We start from the raw sequence: 23,357 nt of genomic DNA, 5'->3' as shown, positions 1-23,357 counted from the left end.
AGTTTTAACAACGAATGACATAAAAATTTGCCTATGCAGTTTATTAATATACGTATTTTTTTACATACATTGTAAAAAAAAAATTAAAAAAATTTTTGCAGTAAAAAACGAGCAACTCAATCACCAGAATCTTCCTATAAAATGTACATATATACATATATATATATATATATATATATATATATGTATGTATATAAAATCGAGGTGTCTGTGGTTTGTCTGTTATAAAGTGCTCAATACCGAGGTAGAGTGGTATATACGTTAGGTCAGGAAAAAACACAAAGGCTATTTCATCCCGACAAGCCTTTTTCAGAGGTTCCTCTGCTTTTCAATACCCTGAAGAGCAGAGGACAAGCCTGCGAAACAGGCTTGTCCTTATAGAAGTGGCCAACCAGGCAGACCTGTCAAGTCTGCCTGAAAAAACACAGAGGTTATTTCATCCCGACAAGACTGTTTCACAGGTTTTTCTGCTCTTCGGGGTAATGAAGAGCAGAGAAACCTGCGGAACATGCTTGTCTTTATAGACGTGGCCGACCAGGCAGACCTGTCAAGTCTGCCTTAAAAAACACAGAGGTTATTTCATCCCGACAAGCCTTTTTCTCAGGTTTTTATGCTCTTCAGGGGATTGAAGAGCATAACCTGTGGAACAGGCTTGTCCTTATAGACGTGGCCAACCAGGCAGACCTGTCAAGTCTGCCTGATAAAACACAGAGGTTATTTCATCCCGACAAGCCTGTGTCACAGGTTTCTGTGCTCTTCAGTGATTGAAGAGCAGAGAAACCTGCGGAACAGGCTTGTCCTTATAGACGTGGCGAACCAGGCAGACCTGTCAAGTCTGCCTGAAAAAACACAGAGGTTATTTCATCCGGACAAGCCTTTTTCTCAGATTTTTATGCTCTTCAGGGGTATGAAGAGCAGGGAAACCAGCGAAACAGGCTTCCTTGCTCTTCAGGGGATTGAAGAGCAGGGAAACCTGCAAAACAGGCTTGTCCTTATAGACGTGGACAACCAGGCAGACCTGTCAAGCCTGCCTGAAAAAACACAGAGGTTATTTCATCCCGACAAGCCTTATTCTCAGGTTTTTATGCTCTTCAGTGGATTGAAGAGCAGAGAAACCTGCGGAACAGGCTTGTCCTTATAGACGTGACCAACCAGGCAGACCTGTCAAGCCTGCCTGAAAAAACACAGAGGTTATTTCATCCCGACAAGCCTTTTTCTCAGGCTTTTCTGCTCTTCAGGGGATTGAAAAGCAGGGAAACTTGAAAAACAGGCTTGTCCTTATAGACGTGGCCAACCAGGCAGACCTGTCAAGTCTGCCTGAAAAAACACAGAGGTTATTTCATCCAGACAAGCCTTTTTCTCAGGTTTTTCTGCTCTTCAGGGGATTGAAGAGCAGGGAAACTTGCGAAACAGGCTTTCTTGCAGGGGATTGAAGAGAAGGGAAACCTGTGGAACAGGCTTGTCCTTATAGACGTGGCCAACCAGGCAGACCTATCAAGTCTGCCTGAAAAAACACAGAGGTTATTTCATCCCGACAAGCCTGTGTCACAGGTTTTTGTGCTCTTCAGGGATTGAAGAGCAGAGAAACCTGCGGAACATGCTTGTCTTTATAGACGTGGCCGACCAGGCAGACCTGTCAGGTCTGCCTGAAGAAACACAGAGGTTATTTCATCCCGACAAACCTTTTTCTCAGATTTTTATGCTCTTCAGGGGATTGAAGAGCATAACCTGTGGAACAGGCTTGTCCTTATAGACGTGGCCAACCAAGCAGACCTGTCAAGTCTGCCTGATAAAACACAGAGGTTATTTCATCCCGACAAGCCTGGTTCACAGATTTCGCTGCTCTTCAGGGGATTGAAGAGCAGCGAAACCTGCGAAAAGGGCTTGTCGGGATGAAAAAGCCTCTGTGTTTTTTCCTGATCTAACGTATATACAGATGGATGGATGTTTTTTGTAACATATTATGCTAAATGGAAAAACTTTACCATTGTTTTTATTTTGTTCCGCCAATATTTTACCCTTAAAAAAAACCCGAACCTTACAGTAATAACACTGGCAGCTCAGTCGATTGAACTTCCCGTAAAAAAAAAAAAGGAAAAAAAGAAAACAGTGGTAGAGTTTTTTTTTTTATTTAAAGTAATATGCTGTAATTTTACAGTAAAATGTTTTGTCATTTTGTACAGTGTACAATTTGATGTATAACTTGCTCTAAAACCACAACAAAAGCAGCAATTTAAGTATTTTAACAAAATAAAATGTTTGGAAAGTATGATGATATATTTTGGCTATAATGGATAATATAATAATATTATAGTTGAAAATGGAATGAGGTACTTGTTTTTTTTCCCGGTTGAGATGGAAAGAAGAAATACATCCATCCATCTTTTTCCGCTTATCCGAGGTCGGGTCGCGGGGGCAGCAGCCTAAGCAGGGAAGCCCAGACTTCCCTTTCCCCAGCCACTTCGTCCAGCTCTTCCCGGGGCGTTCCCAGGCCAGCTGGGAGACATAGTCTTCCCAACGTGTCCTGGGTCTTCCCCGTGGCCTCCTACCGGTCTGACGTGCCCTAAACACCTCCCTAGGGAGGCGTTCGGGTGGCATCCTGGCCAGATGCCCGAACCACCTCATCTGGCTCCTCTCCATGTGGAGGAGAACGGCTTTACTTTGAGTTCCTCTCGGGTGGGAGAGCTTCTCACCCTATCTCTGAGGGAGAGACCCGCCAACTGGCGGAGGAAACTTGTACCCGTGATCTTGTTCTTTCGGTCATGACCCACAGCTCATGACCATAGGTGAGGATGGGAGCGTAGATCGACTGGTAAATTGAGAGCTTTGCCTTCCGGCCCAGCTCCTTCTTCACCACAACGGATCGATAATTTACTGAAGACGCCGCACCGATCCGCCTGTCGATCTCACGATCCACTCTTCCCTCACTCGTGAACAAGACTCCGAGGTACTTGAGCTCCTCCACTTGGGGTAAGACCTCCTTCCCAACCTGGAGATGGGACTCCACCCTTTTCCGGGCGAGAACCATGGACTCGGACTTCGAGGTGTTGATTCTCATCCCAGTCTCTTCACACTCGGCTGCGAACCGATCCAGTGGGAGAGGAAGATCCTGGCCAGATGAAGCCATCAGGACTACATCGTCTGCAAAAACCAGACACTTAATCCTGCAGCCACTAAACCTGATCCCCTCAACGCCTTGACTGCGCCTAGAAATTCAATCCATAAAAGTTATGAACAGAATGGGTGACAAAGGACAGCCTTGGCGGAGTCCAACCCTCACTAGAAACGGGTCCGACTTACCGCCGGCAATGCGGACCAAGCTCTGACACTGATCCTACAGGAAGTGGACCGCCACAATCAGACAGTCCGATACCCCGTACTCTCTGAGCACTCCCCACAGGACTTCCCGAGGGACACGGTCGAATGCCTTCTCCAAGTCCACAAAGCACATGTAGACTGGTTGGGCAAACTCCCATGCACCCTCAAGAACCCTGCCCAGAGTATGGAGCTGGTTCACAGTTCCACCACCAGGACCAAAACCTCAAAAACATCTAGTTAATATAAAATATAAGATGACATGGCCCCCAAGCCTTGAGTTTGACATCCCTGCACTAGATCAACTTAGGCTTTTTACTTGAATGTTATGCACACCCAACCCCCCAACCCCCCGCCCACGTCCCCCCAGCTGAAAAGGCGGTTTTTCGCAAGAACAATCAAGGATCGTGCCTGTTAGGGATCCATGTTGGGACAACACAGGTGTGCACTTGGGACAATTTTCAGCGGCTCTCTAGACCAGGGGTCAGCAACCTTTTTGAAAGCAAGAGCTACTTCTTGGGTACTGATTAATGTGAAGGGCTACCAGTTTGATACACACTTAAATAAATTGCCAGAAATAGCCAATTTGCTCAATTTACCTTTAATAAATAAATCTATATATATTTAAAAATGGGTATTTCTGTCTCTCATTCCGTCGTACATTTTTTTTCCTTTTACGGGAGTTTTTTTGTAGAGAATAAATGATGAAAAAAACTTTATTGAACGGTTTAAAAGAGAAAACACGAAAAAAATGAAACTTTAAGTTTGAAACATAGTTTATCTTCAATTTCGACTCTTTAAAAATTAGAATTTAACCGAAAAAAAGAAGAGAAAAACTAGCTAATTCGAATATTTTTGGAAAAAAAATGGAACATCATTAGTAATTTTTCCTGATTAAGATTAATTTTAAAATTTTGATGACATGTTTTAAATAGGTTAAAATCCAATCTGCACTTTGTTAGAATATATAACAAATTGGACCAAGCTATATTTCTAACAAAGACGAATCATTGTTTATTTTAGATTTTTCAGAACAAAAATTTTAAAAGAAATTCAAAAGACTTTGAAAGAAGATTTAAATTTGATTCTACAGATTTTTCTAGATTTGCCAGAATTATGAATTTTAATCATAATAAATTTGAAGAAATGTTTCACAAATGTTCTACATCAAAAAAACAGAAGCTAAAATGAAGAATCTAGATTTTCCAGAACAAAAATTTTAAAAGAAATTCAAAAGACTTTGAAATAAGATTTAAATTTCATTCTACAGATTTTTCTAGATTTGCCAGAATTATGAATTTTAATCATAATAAATTTTAAGAAATGTTTCAAAAATGTTCTACGTCAAAAAAACAGAAGCTAAAATGAAGAATCTAGATTTTCCAGAACAAAAATTTTAAAAGAAATTCAAAATACTTTGAAAGAAGATTTAAATTTCATTCTACAGATTTTTCTAGATTTGCCAGAATTATGAATTTTAATCATAATAAATTTGAAGAAATGTTTCAAAAACGTTCTACGTCAAAAAAACAGAAGCTAAAATGAAGAATCTAGATTTTCCAGAACAAAAATTTTAAAAGAAATTCAAAAGACTTTGAAATAAGATTTAAATTTCATTCTACAGATTTTTCTAGATTTGCCAGAATTATGAATTTTAATCATAATAAATTTGAAGAAATATTTCACAAATGTTCTACGTCAAAAAAACAGAAGCTAAAATGAAGAATCTAGATTTTCCAGAACAAAAATTTTAAAAGAAATTCAAAATACTTTGAAAGAAGATTTAAATTTCATTCTACAGATTTTTCTAGATTTGCCAGAATTATGAATTTTAATCATAATAAATTTGAAGAAATATTTCACAAATGTTCTACGTCAAAAAAACAGAAGCTAAAATGAAGAATCTAATTAAAATGTATTTATTATTATTTACAATAAAAAAATAAAAATACTTGAACATTGATTTAAATTGTCAGGAAAGAAAAGGAAGGAATTTAAAAGGTAAAAAGGTATCTATGTTTAAAAATCCTAAAATCATTTTTAAGGTTGTATTTTGTCTCTAAAATTGTCTTTCTGAAAGTTATAAGAAGCAAAGTAAAAAAAAAAAAAGAATTTATTGACACAAATGAAGACCAAGTCTTTAAAATGTATTAAAATTCTATGAGTTTTGTCTCTCTTAGAATTAAAAAAGTCGAGCAAAGCAAACCAGCTTGCTAGTAAACAAATACAATTTAAAAATTGAGGCAGCTCACTGGTAAGTGCTGCTATTTGAGCTATTTTTAGAACAGGACAGCGGGCGACTCATCTGGTCCGTACGGGCGACCTGGTGCCCTCGGGCACCGCCTTGGTGACCCCTGGTCTAGAGCGATCGCAGCACAAGAAGTAGCCAGATTGGGTTTTAACTGCTTCACACAGACATTTCCAACCATGTAAACAAATCCTTTTAAAGACATGCTGGTTCAGTCCAAAAAGCCAGAAACCTCATAAAAGAGACACATGAGTGCGAGACTATGTTTGCATGCACATCCACAAATTGAGCCGAAACCCCCAAAACTACATTCACCATCAATCAAATTGATTATTTGGGGGTTTTAGAAGCATTACCAGTACCAGATCCAACACAAAAGCCGTGTAGTGTAGTGAAGTGAATTATATTTATATAGCGCTTTTCTCTAGTGACTCAAAGCGCGTCTACATAGTGAGACCCAATATCTAAGTTCCGTTTAAACCAGTGTGGGTGTGGCACTGGGAGCAGGTGGGTAAAGTGTCTTGCCCAAGGACACAACGGCAGTGACTAGGATGGCGGAAGCGGGGATCGAACCTGGAACCCTCAAGTTGCTGGCACGGCCACTCTACCAACCGAGCTATGACAAAATCTGAATGATTTCGATCTAAATGTAAAACAATAACAAATTCGACAATTTGATTAATAAAGCAAGCGGATAAAACACACTTCGTAGTCTCATAGCGTATTTTCGGCCCCAGCACCCCCTGCCACCCCAAAAAGGGACAAGCGGTAGAAAATGATATTCATGCTGGCTATGAACTGCATTCTTTTTTTTTTTAAAACATTAAAATTGCACTTTTGCATGAATAGAAAATGGTTGTAAACGCGCCCCCGCTCTCATGAACGCTCAGTTTAGTGGTCAATTGTACGGAATATGTACTGAACTGGGCGATTTACTAATCAAAGTCTCGATCAATCAATCAATCAATGGCTAACCATGCAGGTAATTGAAGGTCATTTAGTGTTAAAGGGGAACATTATCACAATTTCAAAAGGGTTAAAAACAATAAAAATCAGTTCCCAGTGGCTTGTTGTATTTTTTTGAAATTTTTTTCAAAATTTGACCGGTCCCGGAATATCCCTAAATAAAGCTTTAAAGTGGCCACTTCCACTTTAGGACAGAACGGCAGTGACTAGGATGGCGGAAGCGGGGATCGAACCTGGAACCCTCAAGTTGCTGGCACGGCCACTCTACCAACCGAGCTATGACAAAATTTGAATGATTTGGATCTAAATGTAAAACAATAACAAATTCGACAATTTGATTAATAAAGCAAGCGGATAAAACACACTTCGTAGTCTCATAGCGTATTTTTGGCCCCAGCACCCCCAGCCACCCCAAAAAGGGACAAGCGGTAGAAAATGATATTTATGCTGGCTATGAACTGCATTCTTTTTTTTTTAAAAACATTAAAATTGCACTTTTGCATGAATAGAAAATGGTTGTAAACGCGCCCCCGCTCTCATGAACGCTCAGTTTAGTGGTCAATTGTACGGAATATGTACTGAACTGTGCGATTTACTAATCAAAGTCTCGATCAATCAATCAATCAATGGCTAACCATGCAGGTATTTGAAGGTCATTTAGTGTTAAAGGGGAACATCATCACAATTTCAAAAGGGTTAAAAACAATAAAAATCAGTTCCCAGTGGCTTGTTGTATTTTTTGAAGTTTTTTTCAAAATTTTACCGGTCCCGGAATATCCCTAAATAAAGCTTTAAAGTGGCCATTTCCACTTTAGGACACAACGGCAGTGACTAGGATGGCGGAAGCGGGGATCGAACCTGGAACCCTCAAGTTGCTGGCATGGCCACTCTACCAACCGAGCTATGACAAAATTTGAATGATTTCGATCTAAATGTAAAACAATAAATTCGACAATTTGATTAATAAAGCAAGCGGATAAAACACACTTAGTAGTCTCATAGCGTATTTTCGGCCCCAGCACCCCCTGCCACCCCAAAAAGGGACAAGCGGTAGAAAATGATATTTATGCTGGCTATGAACCGCATTTTTTTTTTTTTTTAAACATTAAAATTGCACTTTTGCATGAATAGAAAATGGTTGTAAACGCGCCCCCGCTCTCATGAACGCTCAGTTTAGTGGTCAATTGTACGGAATATGTACTGAACTGTGCGATTTACTAATCAAATCCTCGATCAATCAATCAATCAATGGCTAACCATGCAGGTAATTGAAGGTCATTTAGTGTTAAAGGGGAACATTATCACAATTTCAAAAGGGTTAAAAACAATAAAAATCAGTTCCCAGTGGCTTGTATTTTTTTGAATTTTTTTTCAAAATTTTACCGGTCCCGGAATATCCCTAAATAAAGCTTTGAAGTGGCCATTTCCACTTTAGGACACAGCGGCAGTGACTAGGATGGCGGAAGCGGGGATCGAACCTGGAACCCTCAAGTTGCTGGCACGGCCACTCTACCAACCGAGCAATACCAACCCCAGTGTAGTCCGAAAAATAATGCTCAGATTTGATCAACTATAATAGCTTCATTATTTATTATCAGTAATAACCCGTATATCACTAAAAAAGCACATTTTCCAATGAAAAACGTCCGATAATGGCTTTTTGTCCAACTCTTAAATACCGATTCCGATATCAACCGATACCGATCTATACAGTCGTGGAATCAACACATTGATTGATTGAAACTTTTATTAGTAGATTGCACAGTTCAGTACATATTCCGCACAATTAGTAACACCCCAATAAGTTTTTCAACTCGTCTAAGTCCACGTTAATCAATTCATTATTATGCCTAATTTTGGCGCGATGCATTTGTTATGTTCCACCTAGTGGTGGTTTGTTTTTCTGCTTTTTCTTGTTTTACTTTGAACCGGTCACACTCAATCACGACCTCTGCTGCCAGTCAACCGGTTCCTGTTCCCAGCTGTTCCTCATTTCACCTGTTGATCAGCCAGCCGATCCCGGACGAGCCCCCAATTTATGTTGCGTTCCCCTACGATCCCTAGACTCTGAGCAATCTGGGAACGTAACGGCGTTGAACAATGTAAGAAGGGTAGGGGGGCAGCGTGGGGTGTGTATTGTAGCGAACCGGAAGAGTTAGTGCTGCAAGGGGTTCTGGGTATTTGTTCTGTCGCGTTTACGTTGTGTTACGGTGCAGATGTTCTCCCAAAATGTTCTTGTTTTGGTGTGGGTTCACAGTGCGGCGCATATTTGTAACAGTGTTAAAGTTGTTTATACGGCCACCCTCAGTGTGACCTGTATGGCTGTCGACCAAGTATGCCTTGCATTCACTTGTGTGTGTGTGAAAAGCCTTAGATATTAATGTGATTGGGCCCGGTACGCAAAAGCAGTGTATTGAACTTCTCCCAGCGGCGTTTTAAAAAGTCATAAATTTTACTTTTTGAAACCGATACCGACCATTTTCCGATGTTAAGTTTTAAAGCATTTATCGGCCGATAATATCGGCAGTCCGATATTGTCGGACATCTCTAATACCAGCCATTAATCAATTCAAACTCTCCATCGTTCAAGACTTACGGTCTTTGGAAAAATGCACTAAGGTTTTAAAAAAGTGGGATTTGTTTCCGGGTTAAGGGGAATCTCCGTTTTTGTGCCGACGAGTTCTTCGCTCTACAATGTTTTTTTTTTTCAAGCATATTGTTCGGGCTTAATATGCACAAAAAAAAAAAATCTTACCTATAGAAACTACGGCCTACGTAGCTCCCACTCCCTCCCCTCTGTTGCAAGTCTTGTTGATTCTATGTAATGTGTTTATGTCTGCTATGGCTGTGAGGTTTTTTTCCAGCCTAGACCCCTTTCCTGGAGTCCAGCCTTTGACTGAATATGGTTGTCATTTCTTTATGCTTGGTCTGAGTGCTTTTTGAGGGGTAGCGGCCCACGGCAGGATCCGCTGCTCATTGAGAAGAACGATACGGTAATTCTTCGCTCTACAATTTTGAAGCACATTTTTTTGGCCTATTATGCAAAAACAACTTTTCTTACCTATTGAAACTACAGCCTCTGTAGCTCACACTCCCTCCCCTCTGTTGCAAGTCTTGTTGATTCTGTATAATGTGTTTACGTGTGCTATGGCTGTGAGGTTTTTTTTTTCAGTCCGGACCCCTTCCCTGGAGTCCAGCCTTTGACTGAATATGGTTGTCGAGTGTTACACGTCATTTCTTTATGTTGGGTCTGAGTGCTTTTTGAGGGGTAGGGGCCCACGGCAGGATCCGCTGCTCGTTGTGAAGAACGATACGGTGATTCTTCGCTCTACAATGTGTTTTTTTAAGCACGTTTTTGGCCTATTATGCAAAAACAAATTTTCTTACCTATTGAAACTACAGCCTCCGTAGCTCCCACTCCCTCCCCTCTGTTGCAAGTCTTGTTGATTCTATGTAATGTGTTTACGTCTGCTATGGCTGTGAATTTTTTTTCCAGCCTGGACCCCTTCCCTGGAATCCAGCCTTTGACTGAATATGGTTGTCGAGTGTTGCACGTCATTTCTTTATGCTGGGTCTGAGTGCTTTTTGAGGGGTAGGGGCCCACGGCAGGATCCGCTGCTCGTTGAGAAGAACGATACGGTAATTCGTCGCTCTACAATGTATTTTTTTTAAGCACATTTTTTTGGCCTATTATGCAAAAACAACTTTTCTTACCTATTGAAACTACAGCCTCTGTAGCTCACACTCCCTCCCCTCTGTTACAAGTCTTGTTGATTCTATATAATGTGTTTACGTGTGCTATGGCTGTGAGTTTGTTTTTTTTCAGTCTGGAACCCTTCCCTGGAGTCCAGCCTTTGACTGAATATGGTTGTCGAGTTTTGAGGAAAAAAAATATTTTAAGTGCGCCTTATAGTCCGTAGAATACGATACGTAAAGGCAGCTTTTGTTTTGGATCAGACTAAAAATTATCTAGCAGCGTTTAACACGGGATTGGAATCTATTCGTAGATGTGGGTTGGGAATGGTTACGCGACGTCATCAACTAATTGGTAACGATGCACGTCATTTCTTTATGCTCAGTGAGCGCTTTTTGAGGGGGAGGAGCCTACGGTAGGACCTGTTGCTCATTGAGAAGGTAGTTCTTCGTTCTACGATGTTTTTTTTTCTTTCTTTAAGCACATTTTTTTGGCCTATTATGCAAAAACAACTTTTTTTTACCTCTTGAAACTACGGTCTCCGTAGCTCCCTTCCCTCTGTTGCAAGTCTTGTTGATTCTATGTAATGTGTTTACGTGTGCTATGGCTGTGAGGTTTTTTTTAGTCTGGACCCCTCCCTGGAGTTCAGCCTTTGACTAAATATGTTTGTCGAGTTTTGAGGAAAAAAAAGGACTTTAAGTGCGCCTTATAGTCTGAAAAATACAGCTTTTGTGTTGGATCACACTATTTTTCCAAACTATTTCAACTTCCAATGTGCATGTAAACACAAGACGGAGACGCAGACAATACGGGAGACACACTCGGAGACGAACTGACGGCACAATTTTTTCGTCCTTGCTGACATTTACCTGCGGCTCAGTATACTCGTCGTCGGTGGGAAGGAGGTCCGCGGCTCCCTCGGCATAATCATAGAACTGAGAGTAGTCTAAACCATCAGTGGTGTACTACGGATGTTGAGAGAGAGGGGGGGAGGGGAGGGGAGACGGGCGGGATGAAGACATTAACATGGCAACAAGGATGCAGGGTGAGACGATGATTATGCAAAATCACCTCTGGCATGTTATCAGTTATTGGCAAACGCTTTCATTGTGTGTGAATGAATATTAGTACACATTCTGCATGAAATGCCTCGGCATTTGTAATAAATGGGTTGTACTTGTATAGCGCTTTTCTACCTTCAAGGTACTCAAAGCGCTTTGACACTACTTCCACATTTACCCATTCACACACACATTCACACACTGATGGAGGGAGCTGCCATGCAAGGCGCCAACCAGCACCCATCAGGAGCAAGGGTGAAGTGTCTTGCTCAGGACACAACGGACGTGACGAGGTTGGTACTAGGTGGGATTTGAACCAGTGACCCTCGGGTTGCGCACGGCCACTCTACCACTGCGCCACGCCGCCGCAATAATAGAGAATAGAAGTAGAGTCAGAAGTTGACATAAAAAGTCCTTGCATTTTAGAACGTAATAAATTGCTGTTTGATCCCTTTTATCCAGAGCTTCACTAAAATATGCGTTACTTCTCTAATATACATTTGTGTCCATACTGTACTTCTATTCTCTGTTTTAGTATACAATAAAAAGTTTAGAACAGTAAAACAAGTGGTCACATAAAATATATATATACATATATACGTACATATATACACATATATGCATATATGTATACATATATATATGTATATACATATATATATACACACACATTTATATATATATATATAAATGTATATATACACATGTATATGTATATAAATGTGTATATATATAAATTAGTATGATTATATGTGTATAAATGTACATATATATATATAAATCTATGTATATGTGTATATATATGTGTAAATATCAATGTATGTAAATATATATGTTTTTCCATGTATGTGTGTATATATGTGTATATGTCAATGTATGTATATATGTATATGCGTGTATCTATCTATCTATCTATCTATATATATATATATATATATATATATATATATATATATATATATATATATATATATATATATATATATATATATATATATATATGTATATATATATATGTATGTGTGTATAAATAGATGTATGTGTATAGATATGCATATATGCATGTGGATATATGTCTATATGTATGTTTTATGTATATACACACATCTATATATGTATGTATAGATGTGTATAGATGTACATATCTATGTATAAATGTATATGTATATGTGTGTATGTATGTATATGTGTATATATCTATGTATATGTGTTTGTGTATGTATATATATATATGTATATATATATACATATATGTGTGTGTGAGTGTGTATATATATGTGTAAATATCAATGTATGTAAATATATATTTTTTTCTATGTATGTGTATATATGTGTATATGTCAATGTATGTATATATGTATATGTGTATATATATATATGGATATGTATGTATATATGTATGTGTGTATAAATAGATGTATGTGTATAGATATGCATGTGGATATATGTCTATATGTATGTTTTATGTATATATACACATCTATATATGTATGTATGATGTGTATAAATGTACATATCTATGTATAAATGTATATGTATATGTGTGTATGTATGTATATGTGTATATATCTATGTATATATGTATATGTTTTTGTGTATATATATATATATATATATATATTGATATATACACGTATATATACACATATATATGTGTGTACATATATATATCTATGTATATGTGTATATATATGTGTAAATATCAATGTATGTAAATATATATATTTTTCTATGTATGTGTGTATATATGTGTATATGTCAATGTATGTATATGTATATATGTATATGTGTGTATGTATATATATATATATATATATCTGGATATGTATGTATATATGTATGTGTGTATAAATAGATGTATGTGTATAGATATGCATATATGCATGTGGATATATGTATATATGTATGTTTTATGTATATATATGTATATATGTATGTATAGATGTACATATCTATGTATAAATGTATATGTATATGTGTGTATGTATGTATATGTGTATATATCTATGTATATATATATATACACCGTATTTCCTTGAATTGCCGCTGGGCATATAGAATGCGCCTGCCTTAAATTACTGCCGGGTCAAACTCTCTTCGCAAAATAATTAGCGCATGCTTAGTATCAACGCCTGGTCAAACTCGTGACGTCCCCTGTCATCATTTTCAAAATGGAAGAGACTGATTTCAAAACCGGTAATTTGAAATCGCATAAAGGGAAGAAGATTAAGAGCTATTCAGTAGGATTTAAAGTCCAAGCTTACATCACACTCAAATTTTTACTGCATGCCTTTGGTAAGTGCCGGAGTGAGAAGAGGTTTTAAAATAATTAGCGCCCTGGCGGCAATTCAAGGAAATACGGTATATATGTATATATATAAAATATTAATAATGATATGTATAATAATTGCTAATTCTTGCATGGATACATATTTAAATCGGTGAGTAAATAAATGAATATTAACCACATTTCACTCATGAACATACAAGACTTAAAAGAGTGGTTAATTAAGCTTTGCAACGCATCCTTTGAGTATTAGAAAGGAAATTAAGGGAAAGAAAGAGATTCAACTGAGATGGGAGCGATCTAACCTGACCTTCTTTAAGGGTCTTACACACCCAGACAAGGTACACCCATACAACTGCTAAATGGGTTCTACTTGTATAGCACTTTCACACTATTTCCACATTCACCCATTCACACACTGATGGAGGGAGCTGCCATGCAAGGCGCTAACCAGGACCCATCAGGAGCAAGGGTGAAGTGTCTTGCTCGAGGACACGAGGTTGGTAGAAGGTGGGGATTGAACCAGGAACCCTCCCAACTTGGCCACGCCGTCCCCAAGCAAGCACGTACAAGCACGTACACGTGCGTGCACATCTGGGCTAAGACAGCTGACACGTGTCCCACGCTATGACATCATCCAGGTGTGGAATGCCGGGCGGGTATATTTAGGCCGAACGATTGTTTGTGCTAAAAAAAGTAAAAAATGCCATCTCATATACCAAAAATATCACTTTAGTCACATTAGATGGAATTTTTACCTAAAAAAAAAAGGTAAACATTCCATCTAGTTCACTGAAAAAATAACTTTAGTAATAATAGATGGCATTTTGACCTAAAAAAGGTAAACATTTTGTCTAATGTACTGAAAATATAATTTTTGGTCATATTAATAGGCATTTGTACCAAAAAAAAGGTAAAAATGCCGTTTAATATACCAAAAATATCATATTAATCATTTAGATGGAATTTTTACCTTAAAAAAGGTAAAAGATACATCTCCTTATACCAAAAATATCACTTTAGTCACATTAGATGGAATTTTTACCTAAATAAAAGGTAAACATTCCATCTAATATACTTAAAAAAACATTTTAGTCATATTAGATGGCATTTTGACCTAAAAAAGGTAAACATTTTGTCTAATGTACTGAAAATATCATTTTAGTCATTTGTACCAAAAAAAGTAAAAATGCCGACTAATACACCAAAAATATCATATTAATCATTTTAGATGGAATTTTTACCCTAAAAAAGGTAAAAAAAAAAATACATCTAACATACTGAAAATATAATTTTAGTCATATTAGTAGGCATTTGTACCAAAAAAAGGTAAAAATGCCGTCTAATACACCAAAAATATCATATTAATCATTTTAGATGGAATTTTTACCTTAAAAAAGGTAAAAAAAATATATAATTTTTGTCATATTAGTATACATTTGTACCAAAAAAAGGTAAAAATGCCGTCTAATATACCAAAAATATCATATTTATAATTTTAGATGGAATTTTTACCTTAAAAAAAGGTTAAAAAAATACATCTAATATACTGAAAATATAATTTTAGTCATATTAGTAGACATTTGTACCAAAAAAAGGTAAAACAAATATCCATGTAATATATTAAAAATATATTAAAATTGAATTTTTACCTGAAAAGGGTAAAATTTCCATCTAATATGCCAAAAGTATCATATTAATCATTTTAGATGGCATTTTTACCTAAAAAAAGGTAAAAATGCCATTTAATATACCAAAAATGTCATATTAGTCATATTAGACGGCATTTTTACCTAAAGAAAGATACAAATGCCATTTAATATACTGAAAAAATCATTTTAGTCATATTAGATAGAATTTTGACCTAAAAAAGGTAAACATTTTGTCTAATATACTGAAAATATAATTGTAGTCATATTAGTAGGCATTTTGTACCAAAAAAAAGGTAAAAATGCCGTCTAATATACCAAAAATATCATATTAATCATTTTAGATGGAATTTTTACCTTAAAAAAGGAAAAAAAATACATCTAATATACTGAAAATAAAATTTTTGTCAAATTAGTGGACATTTGTAGCAAAAAAAGGTAAAAAAAAAATCCTTCTAATAAAATTGATTTTTTACCTGAAAAGGGTAAAATTCCCATTTAATATACCGAAAATATCATATTAATCATTTTAGATGGAATTTTTTACCTAAAAAAAGGTAAAAATGCCATTTAATACACCAAAAATGTCATATTAGTCATATTAGATGGCATTTTTACCTAAAGAAAGATACAAATGCCATTTAATATACTGAAAATATCATATTAGTCATATTAGAAATCATTTTTACCCCCCCAAAAAAGGTAAAAAAAATTCATCCTGTATACTGAAAATATATTAAAATTAAATTTTTACCTGAAAAAGGTAAAAATGCCATCTAATATACCCTAAAAATATGATATTCATTATATTAGATGGCATTTTTACCTAAAAAAAGAGTTGAAATGTCATTTAATATACCAAAAATATCATATTAGTCATATTAGATTGAATTTTTACCTAAAAAAGGTAAACATTCTGTGTAATATAACAAAAATATCATATTAAACATTTTAGATTGAATCTTTACCTTGAAAAAGGGGAAAATTACATTTAATATTCTGAAAATATAATTTTGGTCGTATTAGAAGGCATTTTAACCCAAAAAAAGGTTAAAAAAAAAATCCATCTAATATACCGAAAAAATATATGAAAATTGAATTTTTACCTGAAAAAGGTAAACATTCCATCTAATATACCGAAAATATCACATTAATCATTTTAGATGGCATGTTTACCTAAAAAATGTAAAGATTCCATTTAATATACTAAAAATATCATATTAGTCATATTAGAAGTTATTTTTACCTAAAAAAAAAGGTAAAACAATCCATCTGATATACTGAAAATATATTTCAAAAATTTGAATTTTTACCTGACAAAAGGTAAAAATTCCATCTGATATACCGAAAATATCATATTAATCATTTTAGATAGCATTTTTACCTAAAAAAAAAAGGTAAATAGGCCATCTAATATACCAAAAATATCATATTAAAATAAAAGTTTGACCTAAAAAAAGGTACAAATTCCTATTTATATCCAAAAAATATCATATTAAATTTAAATTTCGACCTAAAAAAGGTAAAAATTCCAACTTACATACAGAAAATATATCAAATTTAAATTTTGACCTAAAAAAGGTAAAAATTCCACCTTATATACAGAAAATATCATATTAAATTTAAATGTTGACCTAAAAAAGGTAAAAATTCCATCTAATATACCGAAAATATATTAATCATTTTAGATGGCAGTTTTACCTAAAAAAAAAAGGTAAATATGCCATCTAATATACCAAAAATATCATATTAAAATAAAATGTTGACCTAAAAAAGGTACAAATTTCCAACTTATTTACAGAAAATATCATATTAAATTTAAATTTTGACCTAAAAAAGGTAAAAATTCCAACTTATATACAGAAAATATCATATTAAATTTAAATTTTGACCTAAAAAAGGTAAAAAGTCCATCTAATATACCAAAAATATATTAATCATTTTAGATGGCAGTTTTACCTAAAAAAAAAAAGGTAAATATGCCATCTAATATACCAAAAATATCATATTAAAATAAAATGTTGACCTAAAAAAGGTACAAATTTCCAACTTATTTACAGAAAATATCATATTAAATTTAAATTTTGACCTAAAAAAGGTAAAAATTCCAACTTATATACAGAAAATATCATATTAAATTTAAATTTTGACCTAAAAAAGGTAAAAAGTCCAACTTATATACAGAAAATATCCTAGTTTAGATGGAATTTTCACCTAAAAAAAGGTCAAAATTCCATCAAATATACCAAAGCTATGGTCTGATGACAAAACAAATTTAAAACTTATAAATATTAGAAACAGAATGTATATTTGATTAAAAACCAAATGAAGCTATTGTAGTACATTTAAATAGTTCAAATTTTAAATATCAATAGTAAGAATCGCCCTAGCCAACTAACAACAATTCCAGGTGATGAAACAACACTAGAAAGCAGAAAGGATGCTGCTCAGTAGTACAAAAACCCTAAAAGTGTTCAATCAAGTCAAATAAATTGTGTCATCTGCAGGATGAGAAATGAACACGTTAAAAAGAAGCAGTACTTTCCCCCCCCCGGCTGTCTGACCTCTTCCTGGGCCTGCTGGGCCTGCAAGGACTCCCCGTGAGGTGTGTCACAGTCCGGGCTGTAATGTTCACAGTAGTCGTACGCCGCTTTGGAGTCGGACACCATCAGAAGCTGCTGGATGTCACCCTGCAGAGAAGCAGAAGGGGGGAACAAGATATTCAGTATCAATTACAGGCATATTATTAAAATAATATAATGTATATATAAGTATTAATTATTATTATTATTGGTTATGGAAAGAATATGAAAGTGCGGGCATAGTATTATAATAATAATGATTTATATATATAGTTAATCATTATAATTGGTTATTGAGAGTATGTACAAGTTCGGGCATATCATTATAATATATAAGACTTTTAAAGTCATTTTGATAGTAGGCTAATATAGACACTTACATCATGTGTTGCCTTCATTTTAACACTTATATAAGACTTTTAATGTCATTTTGATAGTAGGCTAATATAACTAATATAGACACGTAACGTGTTGCCTTCATTATAAGACTTATATAAGACTTTTAAAGTCATTTTGATAGTAGGCTAATATAGACACTTACGTCATGTGTTGCCTTCATTTTAACACTTATATAAGACTTTTAAAGTCATTTTGATAGTAGGCTAATATAACTAATATAGACACGTAACGTGTTGCCTTCATTATAACACTTATGTATGACTTTTAAGGTAATTTTGATAGTAGGCTAATATAGACACTTACATCATGCGTTGCCTTCATTATAACACTTATATACGACTTTTAAGGTAATTTTGATAGTAGGCTAATATAGCTAATATAGCCACTTACATCATGTGTTGCCTTCATTACAACACTTATATACGACTTTTAAGGTAATTTTGATAGTAGGCTAATATAGACACTTACATCATGTGTTGCCTTCATTATTACACCTATATAAAGACTTTTAAATTGATTTTGATAGTAGGCTAATATAGACACTTACATCATGCGTTGCCTTCATTATAACACTTATATAAGACTTTTAAAGTCATTTTGATAGTAGGCTAATATAGACACTTACATCATGTGTGCCTTCATTATAACACTTATATAAGACTTTTAAAGTCATTTTGATAGTAGGCTAATACAGACACTTACATCATGTGTTGCCATTTTTATAACACTTATATAAGACTTTTAAAGTAATTTTGATAGTAGGCTAATATAAATAATATGGACACTTACATCATGTGTTGCCTTCATTATAACACTTATATACGACTTTTAAGGTAATTTTGATAGTAGGCTAATATAGCTAATATAGACACTTACATCATGCGTTGCCTTCATTATAACACTTATATAAGACTTTTAAGGTAATTTTGATAGGAGGCTAATATAGCTAATATAGACACTTACATCATATGTTGCCTTCATTATTACACCTATAGAAAGACATTTAAATTGATGTTGATAGTAGGCTAATATAGACACTTACATCATGGGTTGCCTTCATTAAAACATTTATATAAAACTTTTAAAGTCAATTTGATAGTAGGCTAATATAGCTAATATAGACACTTACATCATATGTTGCCTTCATTATTACACCTATATAAAGACTTTTATATTGATTTTGATAGTAGGCTAATATAGACACTTACATCATGGGTTGCCTTCATTATACAATTATATAAGACTTTTAAAGTCATTTTGATAGTAAGCTAATATAGACACTTACATCATGTGTTGCCTTCATTATAACACTTATATACGACTTTTAAGGTAATTTTGATAGTAGGCTAATATAGCTAATATAGCCACTTACATCATGTGTTGCCTTCATTACAACACTTATATACGACTTTTAAGGTAATTTTGATAGTAGGCTAATATAGACACTTACATCATGTGTTGCCTTCATTATTACACCTATATAAAGACTTTTAAATTGATTTTGATAGTAGGCTAATATAGACACTTACATCATGCGTTGCCTTCATTATAACACTTATATAAGACTTTTAAAGTCATTTTGATAGTAGGCTAATATAGACACTTACATCATGTGTGCCTTCATTATAACACGTATATTAGACTTTTAAAGTAATTTTGATAGTAGGCTAATACAGACACTTACATCATGTGTTGCCATTTTTATAACACTTATATAAGACTTTTAAAGTAATTTTGATAATAGGCTAATATAAATAATATGGACACTTACATCATGTGTTGCCTTCATTATAACACTTATATAAGACTTTTAAGGTAATTTTGATAGGAGGCTAATATAGCTAATATAGACACTTACATCATATGTTGCCTTCATTATTACACCTATAGAAAGACATTTAAATTGATGTTGATAGTAGGCTAATATAGACACTTACATCATGGGTTGCCTTCATTAAAACATTTATATAAAACTTTTAAAGTCAATTTGATAGTAGGCTAATATAGCTAATATAGACACTTACATCATATGTTGCCTTCATTATTACACCTATATAAAGACTTTTATATTGATTTTGATAGTAGGCTAATATAGACACTTACATCATGGGTTGCCTTCATTATACAATTATATAAGACTTTTAAAGTCATTTTGATAGTAAGCTAATATAGACACTTACATCATGTGTTGCCTTCATTATAACACTTATATACGACTTTTAAGGTAATTTTGATAATAGGCTAATATAGCAAATATAGACACATCATGTGTTGCCTTCATTATTACACCTATAGAAAGACATTTAAATTGATTTTGATAGTAGGCTAATATAGACACTTACATCATGGGTTGCCTTCATTATAACACTTATATAAGACTTTTAAAGTCATTTTGATAGTAAGCTAATATAGACACTTACATCATGTGTTGCTTTCATTATAACACTCATATAAGACTTTTAAAGTCATTTTGATAGTAGGCTGCTATAGACACCAACATTATGTGTTGTCTTCATTATAACACATATAAGACTTTTAAGGTAATTTTGATAGTAGGCTAATATAACAAATATAGACACTTACATCATGTGTTGCCTTCATTATAACACTTATATAAGACTTTTAAGGTAATTTTGATAGGAGGCTAATATAGCTAATATAGACACTTATATCATGCGTTGCCTTCATTGTAACACTTATATAAGACTTTTAATTAATTTTTTGGTATTTTTGGTCCAATAAGGCTCTTTCAACACTTTGGGTCGCGGACCCCCCAAGCTAATGTGACCATGTGGTCTGCAGTCAGTCTTCCCTATGACTCACAGACTACCGGGAGAGACGATGCAAGGCTACAGATCCTACGGACGGTCCTCGATTCCGTCACTCCGCTCTTCTACCCCTGCAGTGCAATCGTTTGTGGGCGGGGCTCCGAGTCTCAAGTTCAACTATACACTAAATTCAGCAAGGGGTGAGGGGAAACTATCCCCAAGTCTCAGCTTAACGGAGGATACGTTAGAATCCCGAACGCATGTTGTCAACGGTTAGTATGTCGCCATGGCCCAGAAACACGGGCGATCCACCTCGAAGTCCTCGTCCAGCCCTAAGGTAAAACGAGAAGTTATACGTCAATCACCCCGGCTGTTCAACAAGAGCAGAGTGAAGCAAGCTGCAACTTGTCGGGGGAATGCAAGCACGTATTCCCCCCCCTGCGTAAAAACGTGATCTATGGATCCTGAAGACGTACCCAGGTCTAAACATCCATTTGCTACGACTTGCAGAGAGCCCCCCCCCTTTGAAAGTCTCTTTGTGCAGCCATCCGTCAACATCTTGCAGCGTTTTAGCTAAACACCCGGGATTCCTGGCCGTACCGTTTTTTAAAAGAGGATTGGATTTCTCCACTGATGTAGTTGTGAAGGCATGACTTGTCAACGAAGCTCTGGCACACCAAACCAAACATGCTTCTTTCCAGGACCGTACTTGACATTATTTTCCATGTCACTATTTCAGCTTGGTAGCCAAGTTCTATACGAGTATCATCTGAAAAAAAAACTGCGGGCTATAGGAGCGTTTTCTAGTCGGGCTTCAGTACTCTGGAATGCCCTCCCGGTTACAGTTCGAGATGCTACCTCAGTAGAAGCATTTAAGTCCCATCTTAAAACTCATTTGTATACTCTAGCTTTTAAATAGAGCCCCTTTTTAGACAAGTTGATCTGCCGTTGCTTTTTTGCTCTGCCCCCCTCCATGAAGGAGAGGACACAGGTTCAGTTGGCACGAATGAAGCCTTGGCTGTCCAGAGTCGGGATGCGGGGTGGACCGCTCGCCTGTGCATCGGTTGGGGACGTCTCTGCGCTGCTGACCCGTCTCTGCTCGGGATGGTCAACTGCTGGCCCCACTATGGACTGGACTCTCACTATCATATTAGATCCACTATGGACTGGATTCCCGCTATTATTCTAGATCAACTATGGACTGGACTCTCTCACTATTATGTTAGATCCACTATGGGCTGGACTCTCACAATATTATGCTAGATCCACTATGGACTCGACTCTCTCACTATTATGTTAGATCCACTATGGACTGGACTCTCTCACTATTATGTTAGATCCACTATGGACTTGACTCCCACTATTATGTTTGACCCACTATGGACTGGACTCACACTATTATGCGAGATCCACTATGGACTGGACTCTTACAATATCATGTTGGATCCACTATGGACTGGACTCTCACTATTATGTTAGATCCACTATGGACTGGACTCTCACTATTATGTTATATCCACTATGGACTGGACTCTCACTATTATGTTAGATCTACTATGGACTGGACTCACACTATTATGTTAGATCCACTATGGACTGAACTCTCACTATTATGTTAGATCCACTATGGACTGGAGTTTCACTGTTATGCTAGATCAACTATGGACTGGACTCTCACACTATAATGTTAGATCCACTATGGACTATGCTCTCACACTATTAAGCTAGATCAACTATGGACTGGACTCCCACAATATTACGTTAAATCTACTATGGACTGGACTCTCACAATATTATGTTAGATCCACAATGGACTGGACTCTCACTATTATGTTAGATCCACTATGGACTGAACTCTCACTATTATGTTAGATCCACTATGGACTGGAGTTTCACTGTTATGCTAGATCAACTATGGACTGGACTCTCACACTATTATGTTGGATCCACTATGGACTGGACTCTCACTATTATGTTAGATCCACTATGCACTGGAGTCTCTCACTATTATGCTAGATCCACTATGGACTGGACTCTCACTATTATGTTAGATCCACTATGGACTGGACTCTCACACTATTATGTTGGATCCACTATGGACTGGACTATCATAATATTATGTTAGATCCACAATGGACTAAACCCTCACACTATTATGCTAGATCCACTATGGACTGGACTCACACTATTATGTTAGATCCACTATGGACTGAACTCTCACTATTATGTTAGATCCACTATGGACTGGACTCTCACTATTATGTTAGATCCACTATGGACTGGACTCTCACTATTATGTTAGATCCACTATGGACTGGACTCTCACTATTATGTTAGATCCACTATGGACTGGACTCACTCACTACTATGTTAGATCCACTATGGACT

The 23,357-nt window shown here is 35.8% G+C and overlaps 1 protein-coding gene across 3 annotated transcripts in view; it reads right to left on the bottom strand.

Moving 5' to 3' along the window:
* The window catches only part of col11a1a (collagen, type XI, alpha 1a), a 240,558-nt gene that overhangs the window by 149,478 nt on the left and 67,723 nt on the right, over positions 1-23,357 (bottom strand). For 2 of the 3 annotated variants that reach the window (XM_061922326.1, XM_061922327.1), the window contains exons 5-6: positions 17,785-17,910; positions 11,093-11,188 (exon numbers count right to left, since the gene is read on the bottom strand). In XM_061922326.1, the coding sequence (XP_061778310.1) occupies positions 11,093-11,188; positions 17,785-17,910 (222 nt within the window). The remainder of the gene's footprint in view (positions 1-11,092; positions 11,189-17,784; positions 17,911-23,357) is intronic. The other variant, XM_061922328.1, reaches the window with a different exon arrangement.

This window comes from Nerophis ophidion, linkage group LG15 (assembly GCF_033978795.1).
Source record: "Nerophis ophidion isolate RoL-2023_Sa linkage group LG15, RoL_Noph_v1.0, whole genome shotgun sequence".
Lineage (NCBI taxonomy): Eukaryota > Metazoa > Chordata > Actinopteri > Syngnathiformes > Syngnathidae > Nerophis > Nerophis ophidion.
Note: the sequence above shows the minus strand (reverse complement) of the source record. Positions and strands in the feature narration are given on the sequence as shown.